The sequence below is a fragment of the Nannochloropsis gaditana genome, assembly GCF_000240725.1.
Source record: "Nannochloropsis gaditana CCMP526 unplaced genomic scaffold scaffold391, whole genome shotgun sequence".
In the NCBI taxonomy this organism is placed as follows: Eukaryota; class Eustigmatophyceae; order Eustigmatales; family Monodopsidaceae; genus Microchloropsis; species Microchloropsis gaditana.
In genome coordinates, this window is record NW_005803562.1 from 1 (window position 1) to 21,407 (window position 21,407).

The 21,407-nt window shown below is 56.1% G+C and overlaps 6 protein-coding genes across 6 annotated transcripts; 2 read left to right on the plus strand and 4 right to left on the minus strand.

The window, feature by feature from the left end:
* Positions 1 to 940, minus strand: NGA_0401020 (uncharacterized protein; the record flags this gene model as incomplete). The annotated part of the gene is made up of 1 exon (XM_005854761.2): positions 1 to 940. A coding segment is annotated over one exon (940 nt), but the record flags the coding sequence as incomplete, so codon positions are not given.
* Positions 941 to 1,052: 112 nt separating this feature from the next.
* On the plus strand, positions 1,053 to 4,712 carry NGA_0400502 (protease required for anti-sigma degradation). Its single transcript, XM_005854759.1, has 7 exons — positions 1,053 to 1,844; positions 1,978 to 2,440; positions 2,521 to 2,565; positions 2,756 to 2,818; positions 2,919 to 2,981; positions 3,235 to 3,250; positions 4,048 to 4,712. Coding segments are annotated over exons 1-7 (1,182 nt in total). The 5' UTR covers positions 1,053 to 1,313; the 3' UTR covers positions 4,049 to 4,712.
* A 645-nt stretch (positions 4,713 to 5,357) lies between these two features.
* On the minus strand, positions 5,358 to 7,066 carry NGA_0401102 (atp synthetase alpha chain -like protein; the record flags this gene model as incomplete). Its single annotated transcript, XM_005854762.1, has 3 exons — positions 5,358 to 6,005; positions 6,150 to 6,628; positions 6,685 to 7,066. The coding sequence occupies 3 exons, from the start codon at positions 7,064 to 7,066 to the stop codon at positions 5,358 to 5,360; spliced, it is 1,509 nt and encodes a 502-aa protein (XP_005854824.1).
* Positions 7,067 to 9,171: 2,105 nt separating this feature from the next.
* NGA_0414010 (uncharacterized protein) lies at positions 9,172 to 10,655 on the plus strand (the record flags this gene model as incomplete). Its single annotated transcript, XM_005854764.1, has 2 exons — positions 9,172 to 9,266; positions 9,474 to 10,655. The coding sequence occupies exons 1-2, from the start codon at positions 9,237 to 9,239 to the stop codon at positions 10,653 to 10,655; spliced, it is 1,212 nt and encodes a 403-aa protein (XP_005854826.1). The 5' UTR covers positions 9,172 to 9,236.
* A 336-nt stretch (positions 10,656 to 10,991) lies between these two features.
* NGA_0400802 (emp24 gp25l p24 family protein) lies at positions 10,992 to 11,790 on the minus strand. Its single transcript, XM_005854760.1, has 2 exons — positions 11,683 to 11,790; positions 10,992 to 11,562 (listed from the first exon to the last, which is right to left on the minus strand). The coding sequence occupies exons 1-2, from the start codon at positions 11,740 to 11,742 to the stop codon at positions 11,008 to 11,010; spliced, it is 615 nt and encodes a 204-aa protein (XP_005854822.1). The 5' UTR covers positions 11,743 to 11,790; the 3' UTR covers positions 10,992 to 11,007.
* Positions 11,791 to 19,943: 8,153 nt separating this feature from the next.
* NGA_0414300 (tfiib zinc-binding family) lies at positions 19,944 to 20,732 on the minus strand (the record flags this gene model as incomplete). The annotated part of the gene is made up of 1 exon (XM_005854765.1): positions 19,944 to 20,732. One exon carries the CDS (start codon positions 20,730 to 20,732, stop codon positions 19,944 to 19,946), a length of 789 nt encoding a protein of 262 aa, XP_005854827.1.
* Positions 20,733 to 21,407: the final 675 nt, after the last annotated feature.

Sequence of the window (21,407 nt, forward strand, 5' to 3'; positions counted from 1 at the left end):
TGCTCCTTCTTAGGCCCCCACCCCCGGTCCCCGCGCGCGGTTTGCTCCGCTCTGCCTGGGCCTCATCCACCTGCCCCTGGATCATTTGCAGCGCCTCCGCCACGCCCTCCTTGGTGGGGCCTTTCACACTCACCGCACGCGTGTTCTCGCCCGGCTCCGTCTCCTTCGACACCTGCACAAAGCAGCCCGTTTTAGCCGTGATTTTTTGGATGTTTTCACCCCCTCGTCCGATCACCAGCCCGACCATGCTCGAGGGTATCTTCATGTCCCCCGTCTCCGGTTCCGCCCCGAACCCCAGGCCCGGCTTGGAGCGCACGGGGCCATAATGTCCTTCGTCACCGCCCCCCCCACTCGCGCTGCCGCCGGGCGAGTAGCCACCTTTCAATTCAGCCAGGTTCCGCAGTTGCGCCGCCTTGAGACGCATGGCTTCGGCGGGGTCGAATAAAATCTTCTCCACTTCCTTCTTGGCGGCTGCTACCTGCTCCTCCGTGCCTTCGATCAGCACGTGCATATCCTCTTGCGGTTCTCCTTCAGGTGCCTCTTCCCCTTTCGAACCGTCCGAGCCACGGATGTTAATTCGCGCCCCGGTGTTTTCCTGAAGACGTTTTTGCGTTGATCCCCGGGGACCAATCAACAAGCTGAAGAAGTTGAAATCAGGATTGTCTTTCGGGATAAAAATCTTCTCCCGCTTCCGCGGCTCTTCCGATTCCCCGTCCCCAAAACGTCGTTTAGTACCTCCACCCCCACCCTCGGGACCCAGGCTTGCTGTGAGGCGAGCAGCGATGGCCTTTGCCCTCGCAATTGCGTCGTCCGGCAGGCCACTCATCTGTCCGTTGCCCTTGTCTGGTGATGATACGACCACCGCCACCACTGGGAAGCCCCTGCCTTTCAAGTGAAGGACAAGGAGTGGTAGAAAGGTGAAAGAGGTCACTTCATTCATGTGTCACAAAGCACGCTGTCACGTAGGCCAAGAAAGGAAGCGAGGGGCCTGCATACGACGAGCGCGGGGCTGGCGGGTACTTTTTCTGCGCCCGTGCTCCAAGAGTATCTTTCCCTGAGAGGAAAGGAGCGAGACGAGGCCAGACCCCACCGCCCCGGGTGTAGCATGCTAAGACGGGGGCCTTGAGAATTCGTCCTTCCGCGTTGCGTGTGTGTGCAGTGTGTATGAATTGTATGCTTGTGCATCATGCACTTGGCCAGCATTTGTTTTTTGTTCGGATTTCAAAACGCAACACAACGTTTACATGTTAAGAACCATGGTACTTATCAACGCCTCGATTTCCAAAGATTAATTGCCCTCTGCAGACATAATCATGAGTTTGTCTCCAAACAGACGGACAGTAAATCCGTCTTCAGATTTATACCGCCCCGTGGCCATATCCAATGGGTACCCTGGGAGCAGTAGCACGCAATACCAACCACCTCTGCCTCACACTCTCTCCGGCACTACTACCGCCTCTTCGGGGGCCGCAACACCTTTCCCTCCCAATGGTATGCCAGCAGTAGCATCTTCATATCCGTATAGTGATAGGTCGACCACCGGTACCTATGCGGGGCCACCGCAAGGAGACGCCAACAACAGCGGGCTTGAGAGTGGGCATCAACAACCTACCGCCGTGGACCGTCCCAACGCGAACTTGGAGAGCACGGATTACTGCACCACGTCCTGCGCTTCCTCCTTCTGCAAGTGGTTCAGCGGCTACATTCTTCTTATCACCGCGGCGGCACTCATCGCATCCAGGGCCTTGCGGGAATTAGGGCTTGTCCTTCTGTCTGTGTTGCCCGCCATCACCCTCCTCTCTTTCCTCGAGATGCGCTTTCGCAAGTCCGTTATCCGCATGCAGGTAAGAAGATAACATCCACTTCAATTTATTGTCTTCATCATGCTCTCATGCTCATCGTTGTTGTAGTCAACTTTTAAATATTTGGTTCTTTCTTCTTTTCTCATGCCTGCTCTCGCCGTTACTCTGATTGCAGATGCTCATCACCTTCTTCGAAGCCGTCCTGTGGATGATCCCTATCGTCATCCTGGAAAATGTGACCAATTACTTCCTCATCGTCCGGACAAACTTGCCCAAGGATGGGCTTTGCGGCATGTGCATTCTCTCCTCCTTCTTACAGGCCTACCTGATCGCCGGCTTTTTCGAGGAGTCAGCCAAATACCTGGCGGTCCGCCGCATCATCTACAAGTCCTACGTTGTGGACCCGCGCGCCCTCGTGGTGTACAGCTGCTGCGCGGGCAGTGCGTTTGGCACGGTGGAGGACTTGATGTATAACCTCTCCTACGGTCTGGGTACGGCCATCGTCCGGGCCTTCACCTCGGTACCTCTGCACTGCGCCACTGGGCTGATCATTGGCACGTCGCTTGCCGAACGCAAATTCTTCCAGCAGGACACGGAGAGGTGGTACAAGACGCTCATACTCCCAGTCTTGATCCATGGTGCGTGCACTTGCGCGGGGCGTTGGAGGAGCTTCAATGCCTCCCGCTCTCTCACCTCCGGCTTCTTCCCTTGCTCACAGGAACTTACGACTTTGCGTCGTTCCTCTTTGCGTCGGGCAATCTTGGTACGTGCGCGAGAAAGCATGCTCTGGGATTAATAATCCCACGACACTCAATGGCACTCAATGGCAAGGGCCGTTCCGAGCATGTGCAAGCTAGAGTACCTTGAATCTCCTCTTTTCACGCCTCAAGTTATGCGAGCTTTTCTAATCTCATCCTCTAACGTCTCTGATCCTAAATTGTCTTTCCACCCAGCCATCGCCGGCTTCGCCATCGGTGTTGTCATTGTTATATCGAGCTATGTATATGTCAGAAAACGTGAGTATGATTTATCACACCGAAAGGTATTTTGCTTCCGTGACCGTCCTTTTCTGCCTTTCTCAATGCAACATAATACACACCAAACATTTTGTAACAGGGGTACTCTTCCTCTTGAAAGCCTTCCCGGAAGAATTGGATGCGCACAACATGATTGCCAATGGTGAGATCGAGGCTCCTGGATTCGGCTGCTGCAATCCAAACGCGTGTCCGTCGTGTTATTTTTAGGCGGGGTGGGGAGGTTCAGATGCAGGGTTGCCCACATCGTGGACTCGCTTCTCCTGTAGCCAAAAAAAGGATTTGTGATGAAAAAATAAGGCAATATCCTTAAGAGAAAGGGATTGAGGCCGTGTACAGAGATAGAGAAAAACGTCAGCAACAGTGCGTCTCATGCCAGGCAGTGCCTGAAAACCCAGAAAAGCCAGAGGGTTGGTATGTGCCGGACGAAACCCTACGTGAAACGCTTCTTACAACAGTGGGGTTGAATGAATCCGAAAAAGAAGCAATGTACTATAGTTTGGCGACTCGAAGCTCGCAGAACGACGTGGCTTGCTTTGTACGGGACGATTTGGGGAACGAGCTTGGAAAGGGGCTGCCGTAGAAGAAGATACCCGGACTTAACCCCTGAAGCTCTTCCCCTCCTGTTAAGCCACTGCAGGTTTGTTCATGTATGCATGATTTATTTCGGTTCTTTTTTGAGGCAGCTTGCGTATACGTAAATCCGACTCCGTGTTCTTATTTTTTGCTCTAAACCCCTTCAAGTACAATTCTTGCGTCAGAAGGGGAGGACCCGCTCGAGGACGAGGAATGAGGGGTTGCTGGAGCATCGCTTCCTTGACCCCGGTCTTACTGGTTGCCTGCCTTGCTGAGAGTGTAAAAGCACAAGTTTATGAGCAACAACAATATCAGCAACAACGGCCGAGGCCTGAGTTTCGTGACATAGGGCGAAAAGATTCGGGCAGGTAAGGTTTATACGGAGGAATGAGGCTGTTGAAGAGGCATGCGTGCAGGCTCGACAAGTAAAATGCCTCGCTTTTCAATTTACTCCCGCTGTGTGGGCGTTTGTATGTCATATTGCACATGTGATGACTTGGGTTGTGTGTCTTCAGGCGTCATTCTTCGTAATAAACACAATCTCGTTCTTGCCTGCAAGCATGATCACCAAAAGAAGTAAATTGTAAAGTCAATTAGCCAATACATTCTCCATGGTGTGAACACTATCCAAGCAGATTTTGGGGGATGATGAAAACTGGAGCCGTGGGTGCCCTTGCCAGCTGGAGCTTTGGACAGCTATACTATCGGTGGCAGGCCAAGCGGCTTAAACAAGCACATCAGAAGAAAAGCGATAAGCTCATAGCTTCCTACCAGCAGCGGAAGGAAGCGATCGTGGCTCAGTTTGGGGAGGCGTACCAAGCGTTGGAAGTCAATGCGGACTACGTGGACTCTTTGATTGCTCAATTAGAGGGGATACTGCAGCACCCGGAGACGGACCCAAACAAGAGGAAGGTCGCTGAGTTCAAGCTTCCGGACGCCAATAACGACAATAAAATCTCAAGGGCGGAGTTTGAGGCCTACCTGCGGTCTTATTTTGCGGCACATCCTGAGCTAGCAGACGTGGAGTATCCGTCGTTCGATGACTTCGATTTGGACGGCAGTGGATTGGTCTCCTTCGCGGAGTGGAAGCAGTTCATCGAGGAGCTGGAGAAGAAGCAGCTGGAAGAGGAGCGGTTGGCCGGGGGTGGGAAGGGTTTGAGGTTGTAGTCGCTCCTTTTTTTGGTGGGTGGGCTGGAGCACGAATGGTGAGAGAGGATTGAGGCTCAGTTTGGACAGGCAATGTGCTCCTTCTTATCTCAGTCGACGCCGAGCGCACAGGAACAAGACACTTGAGGTCGAAAAGAAAGATCTTTTGTTTCTTTCTTTATTTTATCGCCTGGAATATTTGACTGGCTCTTATTTCCCGCATAGAAAATCCTCTTTACATGTCTATGCTTTTTGACCGTCCTGCCGTGCATCCCTAGCATCCGGCAGCAGACCTCTAGGTTCCTTGTTTATACTACAGCCTCCCGCGCGACCAAGCCCGGCATTATCCCCACGCCGCGGCAACTTTCCGCTGCGTCCACATCCAAGCCGGTTCCTATAAGGGCGAGGCTGGGGCTCTTTCCCGCAGGTGTGGGCCTCCGCTACCACCAGACTTTCGTGTCCTTACTCTCGCCCGTTAGCTGTCTTGACAATCTTCCCCCCTTTATACACAAATATAAACGAGAGCCTTTCTCTTTTCTGCTCCCTACGTATGTACACGCGGCGGCGCCTGCACTCGCCTTTCGGCGAGGTCCCACTCCGTCACCTCGAAGCTTCTCCCCGTTTACTCTCCTCACTCCAAAACTTTCACGGCGACGGCAACCGTACGTTAAGAAGCGCTCGTCGTATGCCTTGAATCTCCTCTCCCCCAGCCTTATGTCCACTTTGACCGTGATGTGCAGACAGCACTTTCCACGCGCAGACAGCACTTTCCACGCGCCTGCCCCCTCCAGCTGCCGCATCATTGCGGGACCCGGAGCCCCGTCTCCTCCCTCCCCCTCCCGTCCTCCTCACCCTCCCTTCCTCCACCTGCTCGGTTGTCCACGTCGCCACGCTCTAAATCCACGCCGGCTGTGTCCCCGCCCCTATTCCCTTCATTGACCCCCCATCCATGTCCTCCCTCCTCGCCCCGGCCCCCTTCCTCCACCGCCCGCCCTCCCCTCTCAGCCCCTCCAGGTGCAAATTCGAACACTACGACTTCCTCTCCTCGCACGTTCTGCTCCCCGCCCTGATCCCATCGCGGCCAACGCTCCTCCCCCTCCCTTTCCGCCGTCGGGGCTCTGGGCTGCCAATCGATCGACAGTACCCCTCGGTCCCCGCCTAACCACCCCCTGCTGCTCAGCCACCGCCTGCCGCTCCCACTTCCCCTTCCACCTTCCGCCTCTCGATTGCCTGGAAAGGAGAGGGCAGATCCGTGAGGAGGAGGGCGGTGGAGATGGAGAAGATGACCGGCGGGCCAGAGCAACCGCCGTTGGATCAGATGGAGGGCCGCACGCATGCGCCAGAAGGGGACCATGCCTGCTCCCTCTGCGCCGACACCGAGCTTGTCGCGGACGTCGGACTTGCAGAGCGGGCAGACGGAGTTCACCGAAAACCAGCAATCAACGCACTGGGAAGGAGGGAACGGGCTTCATGTGAGGGCCTGAGGGCCATACCTTCTTGAAAACACGCAGAAACGTGGCTCCTCCCCACCAGGCGGATTCTCCCACTAACGCTCCCGTTGCTCTCTCGGCCTTTCTCCCTCGCTTCTCACCTCCGAGTGGTAGACATGCCCACAGGGCAATTTTCTCACCAAATCCGTCCGCTCGAAATCTGTCAAGCAAATGCAGCACTCCCGAAAATTGTACAAATTCGATTCCCCAGGGTCGTAAGGGGCTATAGGCAGCCGGGCCTTCTCTTGCGGGGAAAGTGCCCGGGCGGCCGGGGCGCTCGCGTTGGCCCCTCCCCATGCCCAAAGGAGCCGCCCTCCCCGCCGCCCACCGCCGGCACCAGAGAACATGGCCACGCAGTTGTTGCAGCAACAGGAGCAGAGGATGCACGTGAGGATGGAGGTGACTGGGTACGTGGCGTTCGCATAGGTGGGGATGTGTTCATGTGTGGATATGGGCGTGGAATCAGACGAGCGCTTTGCCATATCTTGACGTCCTAGGGACTCCATGGCCCCAATCATGCTTCTCGATCCATGATCATCGGGAGCATCGACACCAGACAGATCACCATTCAACACCTTTGCTTCCCAGCAACCCCCCCCAAAGACAACCATGGAGTTCCCACCCGCCCACACCCACCTATGATCGCTGATATCAAATAAATATCCAAAGGCGAGCTTTCAATGACCCGCCAATAGACGCGAAACCCCGTCCCGCCCACGGGACCTTCCGCATGGAGGCGCAAAACCACCGAGCTGGAGCGGCTGGTAATGGTTCGGTTCACGATGCCGAGGCCTGACCCCGCAATGCTGAGGATCTTGGGCCCGTCCAAACCATTGCTGTAGATGTTCAAGGTATCCCCGGGACCCAAATCCAGGTATTCGAATTGCAACCGAATCATGACAGACCGACGATTCCCTGCCCCGGCACCCGGGCTGGTCGCGGAGCCACTGCCCGGCAAAGGCCAGATGGTGAAGGTGCAGCTCTCCCCCGGGATATAGTGCACCGCCCCAGGGGCCATTGCCCCGAACTGGATGACGCCTGCAGCCTCGTGCAATGGTGCTGCATCCGCAGGACAGGATGTGTAACAGATGCCTGTGTCGCTCCACCCTTTGCTGCACTTATCAGCGCTCGCTTGCGCGAGGCAACGGCCGGTTCCCCCACAATACCCGCACCCTGCTTCTTGAAAACAACTAGTGCAGTCGCTGATTGCGTCACAAACGGCATCTTGGCCATCTACGAGTCCGCGACGAGCGTCCCAGCTCTTCTCCGCCCCAAACGACCATGGAATCGGAGGATTGCCTTTATCGGTAGCCTCTATAATGGTGCTAGGAAACCCGAAGGCTCTGTTCAAGACCACAGCAGACAGAACAAACAAAACAGGCAGCATGGTCTTGCTGCGTGTTACACTTCTCAACAACAGTTTGGAGCTCCTGATCTATTGATGGTGTCATCAGCGAAAGGTGTCAGATGAGCGCACATTAGTGTAAGAGTGGCCAGTTATGCCAGAAGAAATGGCTTGATCGATCAGATCAGCAGGACATACGTGCCACATGAAGACCCAGCCGTAAAATTGGCCAATTCGTGCCACAAAAAGCTACATAGCATAAGCTGACAGTGATTATACTTGATTATCGGTTGCGGGCCCCATATGCATAACGAATACCGGTTGTGTGACAATTTTCGAGGGAGGAGGCACAAATTCAAAGCTCACGACTTTCCGTCGACCTCCTCCCCCTCTTCTTCTCCTCTTTCAGAAGTAAAGCCAGTAAACCCGCACACAAAGGGCTTATTTTCACGATTTTGACAAGTTTCACCAGGATATATGAGTAAATATTCGAAAAAGATGCTTGGCGGTGGATAATAGGCACGGGAACACATGTGGGGTCCTATTTAGCACGGTCCGCGAGACGATCAGGGGGCCACAGCGAGGAGCGAGCATGGCGATGACAGAAAAAGCTCAGATCGGAACAGTCAAATGACAATTGTGACACAAATATACCCCAAAATGTGGCGTTATCTGAGAAATAAGATTTAATCACAGCGGCGTCATAGCATCTAGCTTTGGAACAGCAGAGTAGGCCTGTTTCATTCTTCAAATTGTCCCCTTGCGATCCCGCCCATGAAGAAGAAGTTAGCCTAGATGCTTAAAAGCGCCTGAAAGAGCTATAAATTAGTCATATCTGCTTGTGTCTTCGTACAAATCTTCGACAGTCTGTAATGCAAGGTTTTGAGTTCATATCGACCTAATTATGCCATCGTCCGAAAATGTTTCTGAGCCCATAGTTGTCCTCGTCACCTGGAAAGGAATACGCACCTTGGCAGCTTTCCTGGAGGAAAATAGATTCTTAAACATGTTTTTAAGGAACAAAAATGTTCTGCCGACAAATTAAATTTATCTTCATGCGAGTCGACACCTCATGAAACGAAATAATCCTAAATTTCAAGTCTTCACAAACGATAAATGTTTCTCTTCACCTTACAAAGTGTTCAACCGGTATTCGCCGGTATCCCCTAAAGATTTCGCTGCTCACAGATTAAAATTGTTATCGAGAATGGCGTTGTAGGAGAGTAGTTGTCATTTCTGTACCGACGAGGAATGACTAAGTAGTCCGGCGCAGGCGCCGCCATCTTGATAGTTAATGAACATATTCCGGAAAACCTGCACAAACAGGCAATCAATATACAAATTATACCGTGCGTTTTTTCCCTTCTGGATCATGAAGAGCTGGTGGTTTTAGATTGAGTCTATTGTGATCGATTTTGACGTCTTCCGATGATATTCACTCGCGCCCAGAGATCCTTTCATGTCGTAAATTATCCGCGAATCCAAATTTGATGATAAAATCGATGATTTAATCAAAATTACAAACCTACCTATCACGGCAGAGTGAAACAAGAGCTTAACTGAATCGTGCTCGTATTCTGGTTCAAAGCTTTGGCTCCCTTGTGTTCACTTCGACTGCCCTCCTGCGACGTCTCTCTCGATCGAGAAACACCAAGCAGACGGGGTGAGTGACGGCCGAGGGGAACAGGTGACCTTTACGGTCACTTCAAGGACGCTTTTCCTACATTGCGAACGAACATAACACTCGATACCACACAACAGGAGAAACTGACGAGTGTCGCAGGCAGGAGATATTCGCGGGACTGGTTAGAGCTGTCATCGTCGTCACCGTTGCCCTCATACGATGCCGCCAACCTGCGGCAGCGGTCTCGTAGTAAGTGGGCAAATTTCTTGCTCATGTCCTGTTTTTCCGTTTCATCCAAGCGTCAAAATTCGTGCATTGAAAATAATTAGCTGTTGCTTGTTGTCCCGGCTTCCCCTCGTCATGACTTTTCTATAAAATATACTATTATAATCTCCTACCCCCCCTTCACCTTCGCTCATTGCCGTCGCTCTGCCCCGCTTGTCGCCCTTCGCACAGGGCATTCCACTCCGCATTGCATGGCCGCCTCTTCACACCCTTCCAATGTCCGCTTACATCTGTGTACCCGCTCGTCCCGTTTCGTCTTGCATGGTGCCGGCCTTCAGCCATCCCGCCTATTCCTCAAGGGGCAGGGGCCATATTACTTCAGCTCCTCAGGTCCGAAATATTGCCCAAGAACGCCACCGTTCCCGCGGTCTTGCCTCCTGTAGCCTTACAGTTCTTCGCGATCGGACGCTGCGTCGGCTTCTTCCCTCACAATTCACGGGGGACCAGTGGAAATACTACTGGGGCATCACGGAGAGCGACAAGTTCGGCAAGATCTACGAAGCTGCCTCTGCGACGTTCTTCGGGCTTTGGACGAGCTGGTTTCTGACATTCTTGATCGGCCTGCCCGCAGCCACAGTCTTGGGCACGGTGTTCTTGTTTTACTGGATTTTGGCCCCGGGCTTGGCTGCCTACCGGCGGAACGTGAGCTTCCGCGGCACTTACTTCGCCCGGACCCCGCGCGACGACGGCGTCTTTGGCGCGCTCTTTAGTGGGAGGGTCGTGCGCGTGGGCCGCATCCGGCAGGCGAGGGAGTACAACCGGCCCGAGGCCCTGGTCATGTCCATGGAGGACGAATCGGGGCGGAAGCTGCGAGTCTACGCGCCAATCTTACCCAGCTACAAAAAAGTGCGGCCAGGGATGCGGTGCGAGGGATTGGTCTTGAGCGAGTCGCCCGACTTCGATGAGCTGATGGGGGTCTCGGACGTCTTTGTACCAGACTGCGGGGCCTGGGTGGGCGAGTACCCGTACATCGACAAGGTGCCGTTTAAAGCCTTCTTGGCGAGCAGGGCGAGGCGAAGGGGCGGGATGGGGGAGGAGATGGAAGGAAATGAAGGGTTTTGGGAAGAGGAAGGGGTCGGAGGGGAGGAATATGTGAGACCAGACATGGGTTTCAGGGAGGGTGAGGAGGAGGAAGGTGATAGCCAGATTTTTGACAGCGACGGGGGAGGCGAGGGGGGCGACGGGGATGTGTTCGCACGCGTGTGGGAAGAGGCGATGCGAAATGGAAGGAGGAGACAGACAGAGGAGGAAGAGGAAGCGTTGCTGAGTGAGGAAGACCGTGCCAGGGTTGTCCGGACGGGGAGGAGGACAAGGAGAGGCGGGGGGGGGGAGGAAGAAAGCGAGGACATGTGAAACGAGACACGCATTCGACAGTAAAGATCATTCCAGTGGAAAGACCCAAACTGTGAAAGTAAAAAACATTTCAATTTTGGCGGCAGGCGTTGTCGTAACCCTAACCCTCCTTTGTCTCTCGCTTCCTCCCTCCTTACTCTCTTCAAAGCATCCCAAAAGGAGGAGGACGAAATGTCATTGGCGTCGCATATATTCCGTTCCGTACTGTACACGCATCCGGCGAACCTCGCCCGTTACCCAAACTCGATCATGAAAGCCCTACATCCCCTCCGCCCTCGCCCCCGCCCCCGACAGCGCCCCTATCTGCATCCTCCTTGGATCTGTTTCGAGCACTGCAAGGCCGTGAGTCGGTCTACACCAATCTCCTCGCCTTGAAAAACTGTTTGAGGTTGTTGACCTGGAGCACGCCCGTGACCAGGAGGATGCCCACTTGCAAAATAGGCCACCATCGCGCCGCTGAGTTCGTCCGCTCGCATTGCTGGTGGAAGAGGACTTCCTTGTCTTTCATGTAGTCCGCTTCGTTTAGAATCTGACCCATTTGCGCGTTCAAATGCATGATGGAGGCCTCCAACAGGTCGATGTGCGCTTCTTTCGCCAGGTCAGCATAGTATGCGTCGGACTTTCCGTACGTGACCTCTAGACCCACTTTCGTGGGCTTGGTCACAGTGTGAGGTACGATACAGAGGGAGTGGAACCCATCTTTCACTGTGGCAAACTTGAACTGGCCCTTTTCCTCGTTCATTTGCACTTGTTGGACCATTTTCCCGCCGCCTCCCTTCCCGCCAGGCCCCGACACCAAGCTGATCACTAAGTTGAGGCTCTGGGTCGCATATGCGGGGAGATCGTAATCCACTGTGACCGGTGTACCTTGTGGTTGCTCAATCATGAAACATTGCTCGTTTCCAGACTGAAACATTGAGAGTACATAGGGAGGCGGTTTTGGTGAGGCGTGAGTCGCGGGCAAGTAGGTTTTGCTTGTTTGTTTGATTTCAACATTTCCGAGACAATACCGGGGCAAGAAACGTACCGGTTGTATCACTACGTAGAATTCGGCCTTGCATGCATTTCGGGACAGGAGCAACATCATTAGGAAAATGCGAAGGAAGACGAAGGCCCGGTGCCTCAAGCGTGAGGATGCGTTCACCATTCTTTTCTGCATAATGAACCCTAGTGGTCCTGGTGGCCAACTGTTAGAGTCCCTGCGATGTCGAGTGGATAAAAGGGGCATTCGTGAAAGACACACACGCGAAGGCCTTGCTGTCGTCGGGAAGCGGGGGATGGACCGCGCGGTTTTCGGGCGGTACGAGCTATCGCCTCTCTTGAGCGATGCTTCTTGAGCGAGTCAAGTAAAAGCATTGATATCTCCCTTTTGTTGGCCGAGTCCACGTCCAGATGGCGAACGAAAAATGCTTTTAGGTCCTAAATGTCATCTTTTCTCGATCTTGATGCAGCTGGTACCAATAGGGTGAGCGTTGTGGAAAATGATGTCAAGGCGTTGCGGCGCGGGAGCAACAGTATCGACAGCATAATGATCTGCAGGCGAGCCTTGCCCCCCCCCCCGTGCAACTTGAGCTTGGCCTTAAAAAATAAATAGAATGGACCCGTCTCCGCCATCACTTGTTCAAGATCTCGTTCATGTCATCGAGGCGGGTGGCCAAGAAGACTTACCTTCCCTTCAAAGGGCGGCGACACAGCTTTGTCGATGCGTTGCAGGCTCGGTGGATGGAGGCCCCCACTCCGCCGCCAGTGTGGCACTTATGTGCGCAGTAAAAGCAAAACCACAACTTTTCAGGGACACAACTACAACTTTGCCGATAATAATCGACTGGCTGCGGCCTACCGAAAGCTCGCGCTCGGCAAATGCTCAACGTGCAGGCTTTTTGCTTCATCGGCTGGCGTGCAATGTCTTACTCCGGGCATTCCGGGACTGCCCCCAGTGGCCCCTCGCGCTCCTGCAAGTATACATGGAGGATACGCTGGGCCCTCGTGCATGGGTGGACGAGTATGTAGACTATGGCTGTCGCACCTTTATTGCCAATCTACGCACGGGCTGGAACTCGGCGGTCGCCTCGCACGAATCTCCTTGGCTTCGTGCACGCGCGCCTTCACTTGGCAGCAGCTCTTCCTCCCTGCGAGGCACGCCTTCTTCCACACCCGGACAGCCTCTCCACAGTAACACAGGGACCGACGGCTTGCTGCCTCATCTCCCTCCATTGGCCTTGCCCCCCCCTCTGGCGCCCTCTCTGGTCGGGTCCTCCGCGGAAAAGGAAAGGGAGGAAGCAGGGGCCAAGGGAGGGGCAAAGGGTACGGCGGAGGCCAGTGGCAGCATTTGCTCGGACGACTCGGACTCGGGGGACGAGGAGGTGCTGGAGGAGGCGGTGGTGGGCGTCCTCGCAGCCCCTGCCCGCGGGCCGGAGGCGCCGGGTCCCGGGGGGGGGCACGAGATCCTGAACCCCGCCTGCAGGGAGGGTAGGGCGCTTAGTCTCGACGGCCCTCCCGAAGAGGTACTCCCGCGGGTGTATCCTCGCTACAGTGCTGGCTCGGAAAAGGCGCATCTTTTGCTTCTGAGAGCGGTCCAGGAGCGCTTGGAGTCGCAGGCGTACGGTTCCCTCTGGCCCCTGATCGCCACCCTGGTCGAGCTGGCCCCGTTGGCCGCCTGTCGACGCCTGGCCTCGGAGCACCTCCAGCTCTGGCTCGAGTCGCCAGCGACCAGCAAGAATGCCCGGACTTTGCTGAGGGCCATGGCCAAGGCGGCGGACCCCCTGAGGGCGGAGGATACCGGCCTTGTCTCCAGGCTCCTCCACCTCCAACTCCCGGCACAACAGGCCCTCCTTTACGAAGAGAGCATGGCTGTGGTGGTCCGGAAAGCGCCGGAATATCTACAGCTGACGGTGGCGTGCTTTATGTCCGACGCTGTCACGGGGGCGCGGCCCGATGCCGACAAAATTTTGGCCCACATCTTACGGCAGGCCCTGGGGGCGGTCGGGCAGACTGCGACGCCTGGCGCGTCGCTCTCCCCCTCTACGCCCTTGCCTGTAACAGCTTCTCCCGCGGGCTGGACTCATGGCCCCGGGGCCGGTGGGGGGATGCCAGGGCCTGTGGCGTCGGCACCTTGGCTCACGCGGGATGAGGTGGGACGGCACTTGGCTCGCGGGGCCAGGGGGATTATGCGGGAGCAGCCAGGCTCCCGCGTGCAGGACGCACTTCTTAGCGTGGTCAAAACTTTGACGCTCGATTACGTGGACATGTTGCCTTTGGTCGAGGAGCTCCTGCATTTTTCCCCCGACACGCTGTCCACGCTCAGGCACGGGTGCGGAGAGTTTCTGCGGACAGTAACGGAGACCGTCACAGCCTTATTGCGGTACCGAGCGCAGGTCTGTCTGGACAGGGGTAAAATCTGGAACGAGCAGCATGCCAAGGCCAAACGAGCTATATTAAATTCGGGCTCGGCCACGGAGGAGGAGCTTTTGACTCAGAAGCACTACGAGCACTGGCGGCTCCGCCTGTGGACCGTCCGGGACATTGCCGCCATCCATTCCTATGTCGCTCGCTTCGCCTTGCACGTCTCACAGGGCCTTTTGCCGCACCTTACCACGTCCTCAGCCTCTCTTCCCGGTCCGCCCTCGGCCCCCTCGGACGTTCCCCCCCCCCACGGGGATGGCCTTGCGCTGTTTCGCCAGGTGCTTCTCCTCTCCCCTAGCGCCCTGGCCGAGCCTGAAAGAAACGACAAGTCTCCCGAGGCTTTCCTAGCACGCTACGTGGGCGTCCAAGGAAGTACCTGCCGTGCATTGGTCGCCTTGACGCGCCTGGCCGCGGGCAGACCTCGGGGAGGTCGCGCGGCTGTCCTGGAGCAGGTGGAGGATTTGGTGCGACGGGCCGGCCGCCTGGTGGCGCGTAGGGAGGCGGACCCAAGAGTGGCCAAGGCCGATTGGGAGGATGCAATCAAACCGGGGGTCGAACTGGAATTCGGAAAAGAGGAGGCGGACGGGGCGGGTATTGTGAGCGACTTGTTCGGACTTGCCCGCTACGATCCGGGAGACGAGTTGTTGGCTCGGAGAGGGTTAACGCCTGAGCAGGTACCCCCCTTGGCCCATTCGGAGATATTTTGGCGCGTGGCTTTGCTTTTGCTCCTTGTGAGTGGGAGCAACCCGTCATCCGTGGGGCAATGGCTGTGGCGGCACTGTCCAACCACGCGGTGCTTGATGCAGATGGTGGTGTGCAATCAGTATCACTTCCCCCCCCCGGGCGCCGTCCTGACCGCAGACGGGGGCGACAAAGGATCAAGGAGGAATGGAATCAAGAAACGGACGTCCGTTGGGTCCCTGAGCGGGGCTTTTGGTGGGGGCTCTGGAGATGTGCGAGGAGCTGAAGGGCAGATAATGGCTGCAGATACGGAACTCGCGGAAGAGGAAGCAGTCTTGAGCAAAGTGCTCCGGGGTGAGCGGCGCACGGGCAAGAAACGAAAACGTCTAAATGTTAACCGTGCCGGGGAAGGTGATGTGCCTGACAACAAACCTCTTCTCTCCCTCATTTTCCTTGATTTGAGCATGCCTCCCCGAACGCCTCCAGCCGACGTGATCGAGCGGCTGAAAGCCTTGAACGCAGAGTTTGGAATCGGGGCACGCTTACGCCGGGCGACGGAACCAGACTTTGTGGCGGCAGCCATTGCGGGCGATGGCTCCCGCGGCGTGTCGCGTCGGATGCTTATGACGACAATGGAGTGGTTGGCACCTGCAGTCGCAGCCGAACCACAGGTGACACTGAGGCGTTTGCCTCTGGAATGCATATGTCATATGTACATGATTGCGCATATGAAGACGTCTCAAAAAGGGCACGCACAACCGCGGCAGCATCCATTGGGTCAGTCGGGAAATGAGCGGGGCGAGGGAACGCCTGCAAGTGCGGTACGAGGCGCCCTGCAGACACTCTTGGGCCCGATGCGGCGAATCATCTTGGACCGACTCTTTGAGGAATGCGAGCCGACGGTTGCCGGTGCGGGTGAGAGAAGCAGCGCGGTCTTGAGCTCTGAGGTGGAGGAGAGAGCCTCGAGGGCCCTTTCTGTCTTTACGGATGAGCTGCGCGCCGTGGAAACTCTGCGGCGAGCGGCCGCCCGCCGGGCCCTGGACGAATTGCTCGTTCACAGCCCCGAGAGGAGTAAGAGAGTGGCGGAAGCTGGCATGGTGGACGCCCAGGGTGATGCCTGGGTCGGCACAGACCTGGCCGTCCGAATGGGGGAGCCGGCCTTTGTGGCGAGGGCCTCCCAAGTGCACTGCGCGTGGATGTTTCACTTGCAAGATTTACCCTGCTTTCGGAGCAAACCGGCGGTTACGTTGCGTGCATTGTACGAGGCATTGCAGGTGGAAGCCTCACATCACGTTATCAGCTACTATCTCTTGGGGCTACTCTTCCACTGCCACGGACCTGCGGCCGCCTCAGGGGACCGATTCAGGATCCGGCGGTCAAAAACCAAGGGGCGAGGTTACAAACTCAATGGATCGTTTCGCAGCCCTTCTTTCTTCAGCTTTGTCGCGTCGACAGTGCTCATATCTCGAAAATTGGTGGTTCAAGCCGCAATGGAGCACACGCCCTTCCTGCGCCGTGTCTTGGTAGAGGAGGTGACGGCGACACTGGTAGAGAGTGCGTGTGCGCAGGGAGATTCTCTCGGGACTCCCGGCGAAAAGTGCACAACCCATGACGAGGAAACGACAACTCAATCCAAACACGCCAAGCGCGTGTGGCAAAGCTGCGACCTTGCGCGGCTTTGCCTTTCCTGCGATGATCTCTCTGGACCCCGCAATGTCCTCCTTCCCGACACTCTCCTCGCTGCATGCTTCTCCCTCATGAGCATGCACAAGGGAAGCTCGATACCCCCGGTCTTGGAGCAATTACTGGGTCTACTCTTCCCCTCTGCGGTGAACGCACCAGATGGCCGTCTGTTGGGAGCTTCTGGCGCCTCAAAGGTCTCGGACGCGGCTGCTGACGTCGATGGGATGGAGAGGGACGAAGGGGAAAGGGCAGCCTTGGGCCCCGAGGAATGGATAGGCCTGGTCAAATGTGAATCTCATGTCATCTCGGCCGCTGCAGCGCGCTGCATGCCGCACGTTTTCCTTCCCACTCTTATATTCTGCTCTGGTCTCTCTCGTGACAGCTTCTATGCTGCACTGTCCCGGATCGAGGAATTGAGCAAGGGGGCGAAGAAGGCAGAAACCGTTTACCGCGAGCTTCTTTGGTCCAGCTCGGAGGCGACACGACAGGGCTCACGGTCATTGAACATGCAGCCTTCGCTCTTGAGGAAACTAGCGCGGCATATAACTGCTTACATTCAATTGCATGCACCAAGGAATGAGAGTGAACGAGCGACCTGCGCAGGCAATTTCTGCTCCTGGCTCTCCCACGAAGTGCCATCGGCAGTGTCGGCCCGAACCTTGGCTCGCAACGAACCGAGCGATGTGCCAAAGAGGGACGACTCACCGACGAGACGCCGAGGAGGGCCTTCAACGTTTCCTTCCACGAGGAACCGTACGACCACAAATCACATGCTGTTGGAAAGCGTTAGAGGACTGACTCTCGATATGGAACAGGAAGAAGCACTACCTGAGGCAGCACCAAGCAAGGAAAGGGGAGATAGTGGAATTTTGACTTATTCAAGTTCCGGAATAGAAACACCATGCAAGTTTCCGGTAGTTCCAGCAGATGCTGAGCAAAGTATTGTCGACTTTATGCTGCCCTTCAAGATGAGAAAAAAGGAGAAGGACTCCCGTGATGGGGAAGGAAGATCCTCGCTCAATAAATTAATTAATCGCGCTCTCTCGGCCGCGACGGAGGCGTCAAGAGCCGAGTTACTCCACGTGTTGTCTCAAGTGGCCTGCTCACTCGGTTCCGAGTTCGTAACGGGTCCTATGGGCCGCTGGCGATGGCATTCCAAATACGCACACGATGGGGAAGAGCAGTTGGTGGAAGTGAGCTACATCGTCCAGCTTTTGCACCGTTGCATTCGATCGACGGCGTTCTCGGTGGGCACAGGTCAGGAAGGGGAAGATAGCTCGATCGAGGAAGGAGGAGCACGTTTAATCGCGAAATTGCTTTGCCAAGTCTGTCTGATGCATTGGCTGGCGGTTGACGAAGAGGGATTGGGCGCCCGCTGTCAGGGCTTGATCTGGGATCTGCTCCTTTCTTGCCGGTCCACGCCATACACGGGTAGTTGTAGCAATGTGCGGCACGCACTTTTGTCGCAGGTGCTCGAAACTTTCTCCGTGGACGAGCTGGAACCCCTGGTCCAGCGCATTTTCAAGGATTCGGGCAAGGCAAATCTCGCGGGCGCGAGCGGCGACGGCAGTGTAGAGAGTCCTCCTTTCGACGTGTATGTAGCCTTATCGTTACTGAACCGATGGTTCTGCAGACCTGGTCAAAGTCCCATGGTGGCCGAGCTTGGGCTCTCCCCGGGCACTCGTCAGGGCTTGGCTGCGGCAGCGGCAGCACGGACCATTCCATCCACTACTTCCCCTTTGGTTTCTCTGTCAGCTCAGGGGTTAAGTGACAAGTCTGGACACCCTTTCCTGGTAAGGGATGGGGCAACTCTTTCTTTAGCGCCGGGGGACTTGGACACAGTGCTCAAGCTGGTCTGTCAGGGCCTGGCCCTCCTCAACGGTCTGCCGGGAAACATGGGCGCCGAAAGACATCACTCGTCCAGGGACGGCCCTACGCAGCATCTGCTGCTCTTCCACGAATCCATCGCAGCTCTCTGCATCCATCTTTCAGATCGACATTCTACTTTCCGGCGAGTGCTTATGCAACAGCTCCTCTCCTTGTTTAAGGACAAAACGACACCCTCCTCTTGTGAGGCCTACATTGTCTATCGACTGTACATGGCATTCCCCGCGGATGCCGCCATACGTGGGCGGGGGGAGTATCGTGATACTAATTTGATGGTGCGTGCCTTGTGCGAAGGCGCAGCTTTGCAGCGTCGACCGTGTCGCAGTGCGATGGACCAGAGCTTGCCTGACGATGTGGCCCATCTATGCCGCCTGGGTCTGAACGCACAGCGCGACAGCGACGTTGTCTACCGGTTGCATGAGCTCGCCCACTCTCATCCTTACTTGATCTTGCAGACGATTCCTGCCCTGACGGAAATACTAACCGTGGATGCGAGCCCTGACACTGATCGACCCGTCGTGCGCGCCCCTTTCTACTTTCCTCGTCCACCACCGGTGAAAGACGGCTCCGGCCATTTTGAGCCACCCCTTCCACCCACCTCGTCAGCTTGCGGAGGAAATGAGATATTCCTTGCAACGTTTGCTTCCAAAAATGAAGCTGCACCCGCTTCGGCGCTCCAATGCCCCTCCGGGCCACTCTCCTCCATCGCCGTCGAGCTTTGTCTGCCACGGCGTGTGCGCGCCACGTTTTGGGGTCTCTCCTTCCGTCCACAGCTGTGGCGTGCCGTTCTCGACCTTGTGATGGAAGTTCCTGCGTCGTGCATGGCTGCCTACGTGTCAGCATCCTCCTCCGGGGGCTTGGGGCGCCTAGAGGAAATCATGGCCTTGTCGTCCACGTATCTAAGGCTCCTTGCCGCACAGGAACGAGCCAGTCAGTGCCCTCCGGAAGGTGCTTCGTCGCCCCCGCAACCACCGGATAAGGTGAAAGGCAAACACAAAAAACATCAGCTCCGCAAGCAGCCGCCGGGCGAGCAAGAGCCGCCATTGGCGGCACCCCAGGCTTTCTCTGCTCTCCACCAGCGGCCTCTCGAGACCGGTGTGTTGAACGCTGTTGAGTCAGATGGATGCCTTTTCTACATGGCAGAACGCCTCCTGCTTCTGCTCCGAGAGCTGGAGAAGCACCACCCATCCCCCGTCGTTGGCTTCCTACAAACGCCAGATCCTACGCTGGGAAGAGAGGAGAAACCCTTTGATGTGGTGCGGCGGAGGCTCGAGAAAATCCCACACGTGCCACCCGGCGAACAGTCGCATGAGCAGTCACGATCGTCCGCTCCTGGCCCGGCTGTATCAGTGCCACAGCCACGTCGCGTCTAAGTTTACCCTTGTTTTTATCTCCACTGTAAATTCCAAGCTTGATGGAAAGACGTACGCACGAGTTAAGCAAATAAAACTGAAATGAACAAAATACAAGTCGGCTCCTTCGTCGTTCATTTGTCATATGAATAATTGCTGTCGGCTCGCGAGTTAGTCAACAAGTTTGCATCCTGTCCCAAAATTTCTCTGTACAAGACCTCCTTAATAAACATTTCCCTCCAACAATCCCCTCTGCTTCTCGAGATCTGCTCCTCACAGCCGTTCACTTGAGCTCCGAAGTTGCCCGCAACTCTAAGCGATGGCTAAACATTTGAGCTGCGTATGCAACCGGCACCAGTTTTTCTCGATGCTCGTACAGCAAGGAATGCGCCCGCTTGATCGTCCCGGTAGACATGAGGGTCGCGCCTGTCACGTCTTCCAGTGATCGTTGAGGGGGCGGGAAGAGCCCAGGAAGCGCTTGGCTCGCAAGATCCTCGTCTTTGACCTCAATTTTCATCATGCCTTTCTCCTCAGCTGCTGAATTTAGGACAAGATGGGGAGCCACCTTGGTGTTGCTCAAAAGGAGAAGTGCCGCACCTGCTAAAGATTGCGGATGTAACCCTTCCAGTCCGGGCATCTCTTTCGCGGCTTTCATCACCTCTACCGCGGCCGCACGCAAACCTAGGGGCAAGCGCAGCTGTCCCCCGTATTTGTCGACCACGTCTTCGGGGGAGAAGACCACCGCCTCCAGAGACTTGACCTTCCGCGAGATATCGTTGATGACCCGGCCCACATCGAACTTGTTCAACCCCAGCTGGGCACAGACCTCCGCGATACTTTTCAGCACCCCACAATGTTTACATGACAGGTACAAGATCGCGCCCACCAGAGTATTCTCCGCCTTTCCGCGGAAAGCGCCCTCCGTGTTGGCTGCGTCCGCCACCGTGAAACCCACTTGCGTGACGCGCTCGTCCAAGTGAAGGGATCGGACCGCGTCCGAGAGCAACATGCACACCTTTTCCAGCTTGGATTGGGCACGGCTCTTCTTGTTCGCCAGTTCTGCGCCCGTCATGGCGGACCCCTGTCCCTTGCGCTTCTTTCCCATGCCCTGGCTCCCTCTCCCGCCCGGCGCAGAGGCGGACGCGCCGCCCCAAATCCGAGAGGCGACACCCCCCAGTTCCCCTCCCACGCGGGAAGGGTCGCCCTTCCCGTCGTTGTCATCGTATCGATTCCACTCGGCGCCCAAGTCCACCAATCGTTCCGCTTGCACCTCCCCGCAACCGCGACACACGACATCGCCTGAGCGATGATCTACCGGGAAGGGGAAAAAGAGAATACGACCGCAGGGAGGGGGAAAAAGGTGAGGATGGATGTCATGCTTTGAAATAGCAAGTTGGCCGAACGAGGCCAGGGCTGCGTTCCCATTTGAATCCGTCATGACTCCTTGACGACACACGTCTATGTTGCCTCCTGACAGCCAGACCTCTGAGGGGAAACGACGCACTTCACCCACGCCTGGGCGGCAGGACCACCTCCACATCAGGCTCCCATCCCTCCCACTCTCTTTCCGGCCTGACAAGTGGCAATGACGGCCACGAGTCCGAGGCACTCCGCCTGCGTGGAGACGGTCCTTCGTATCCTCAGGGAGGTGAAACATGGAGCCTCGGACACACTCACACACTGCGTCGATCGTTCTTTCACATCTGTCATGCGAAATATGCAGTATCATATGTTCAGTGCACAGGGC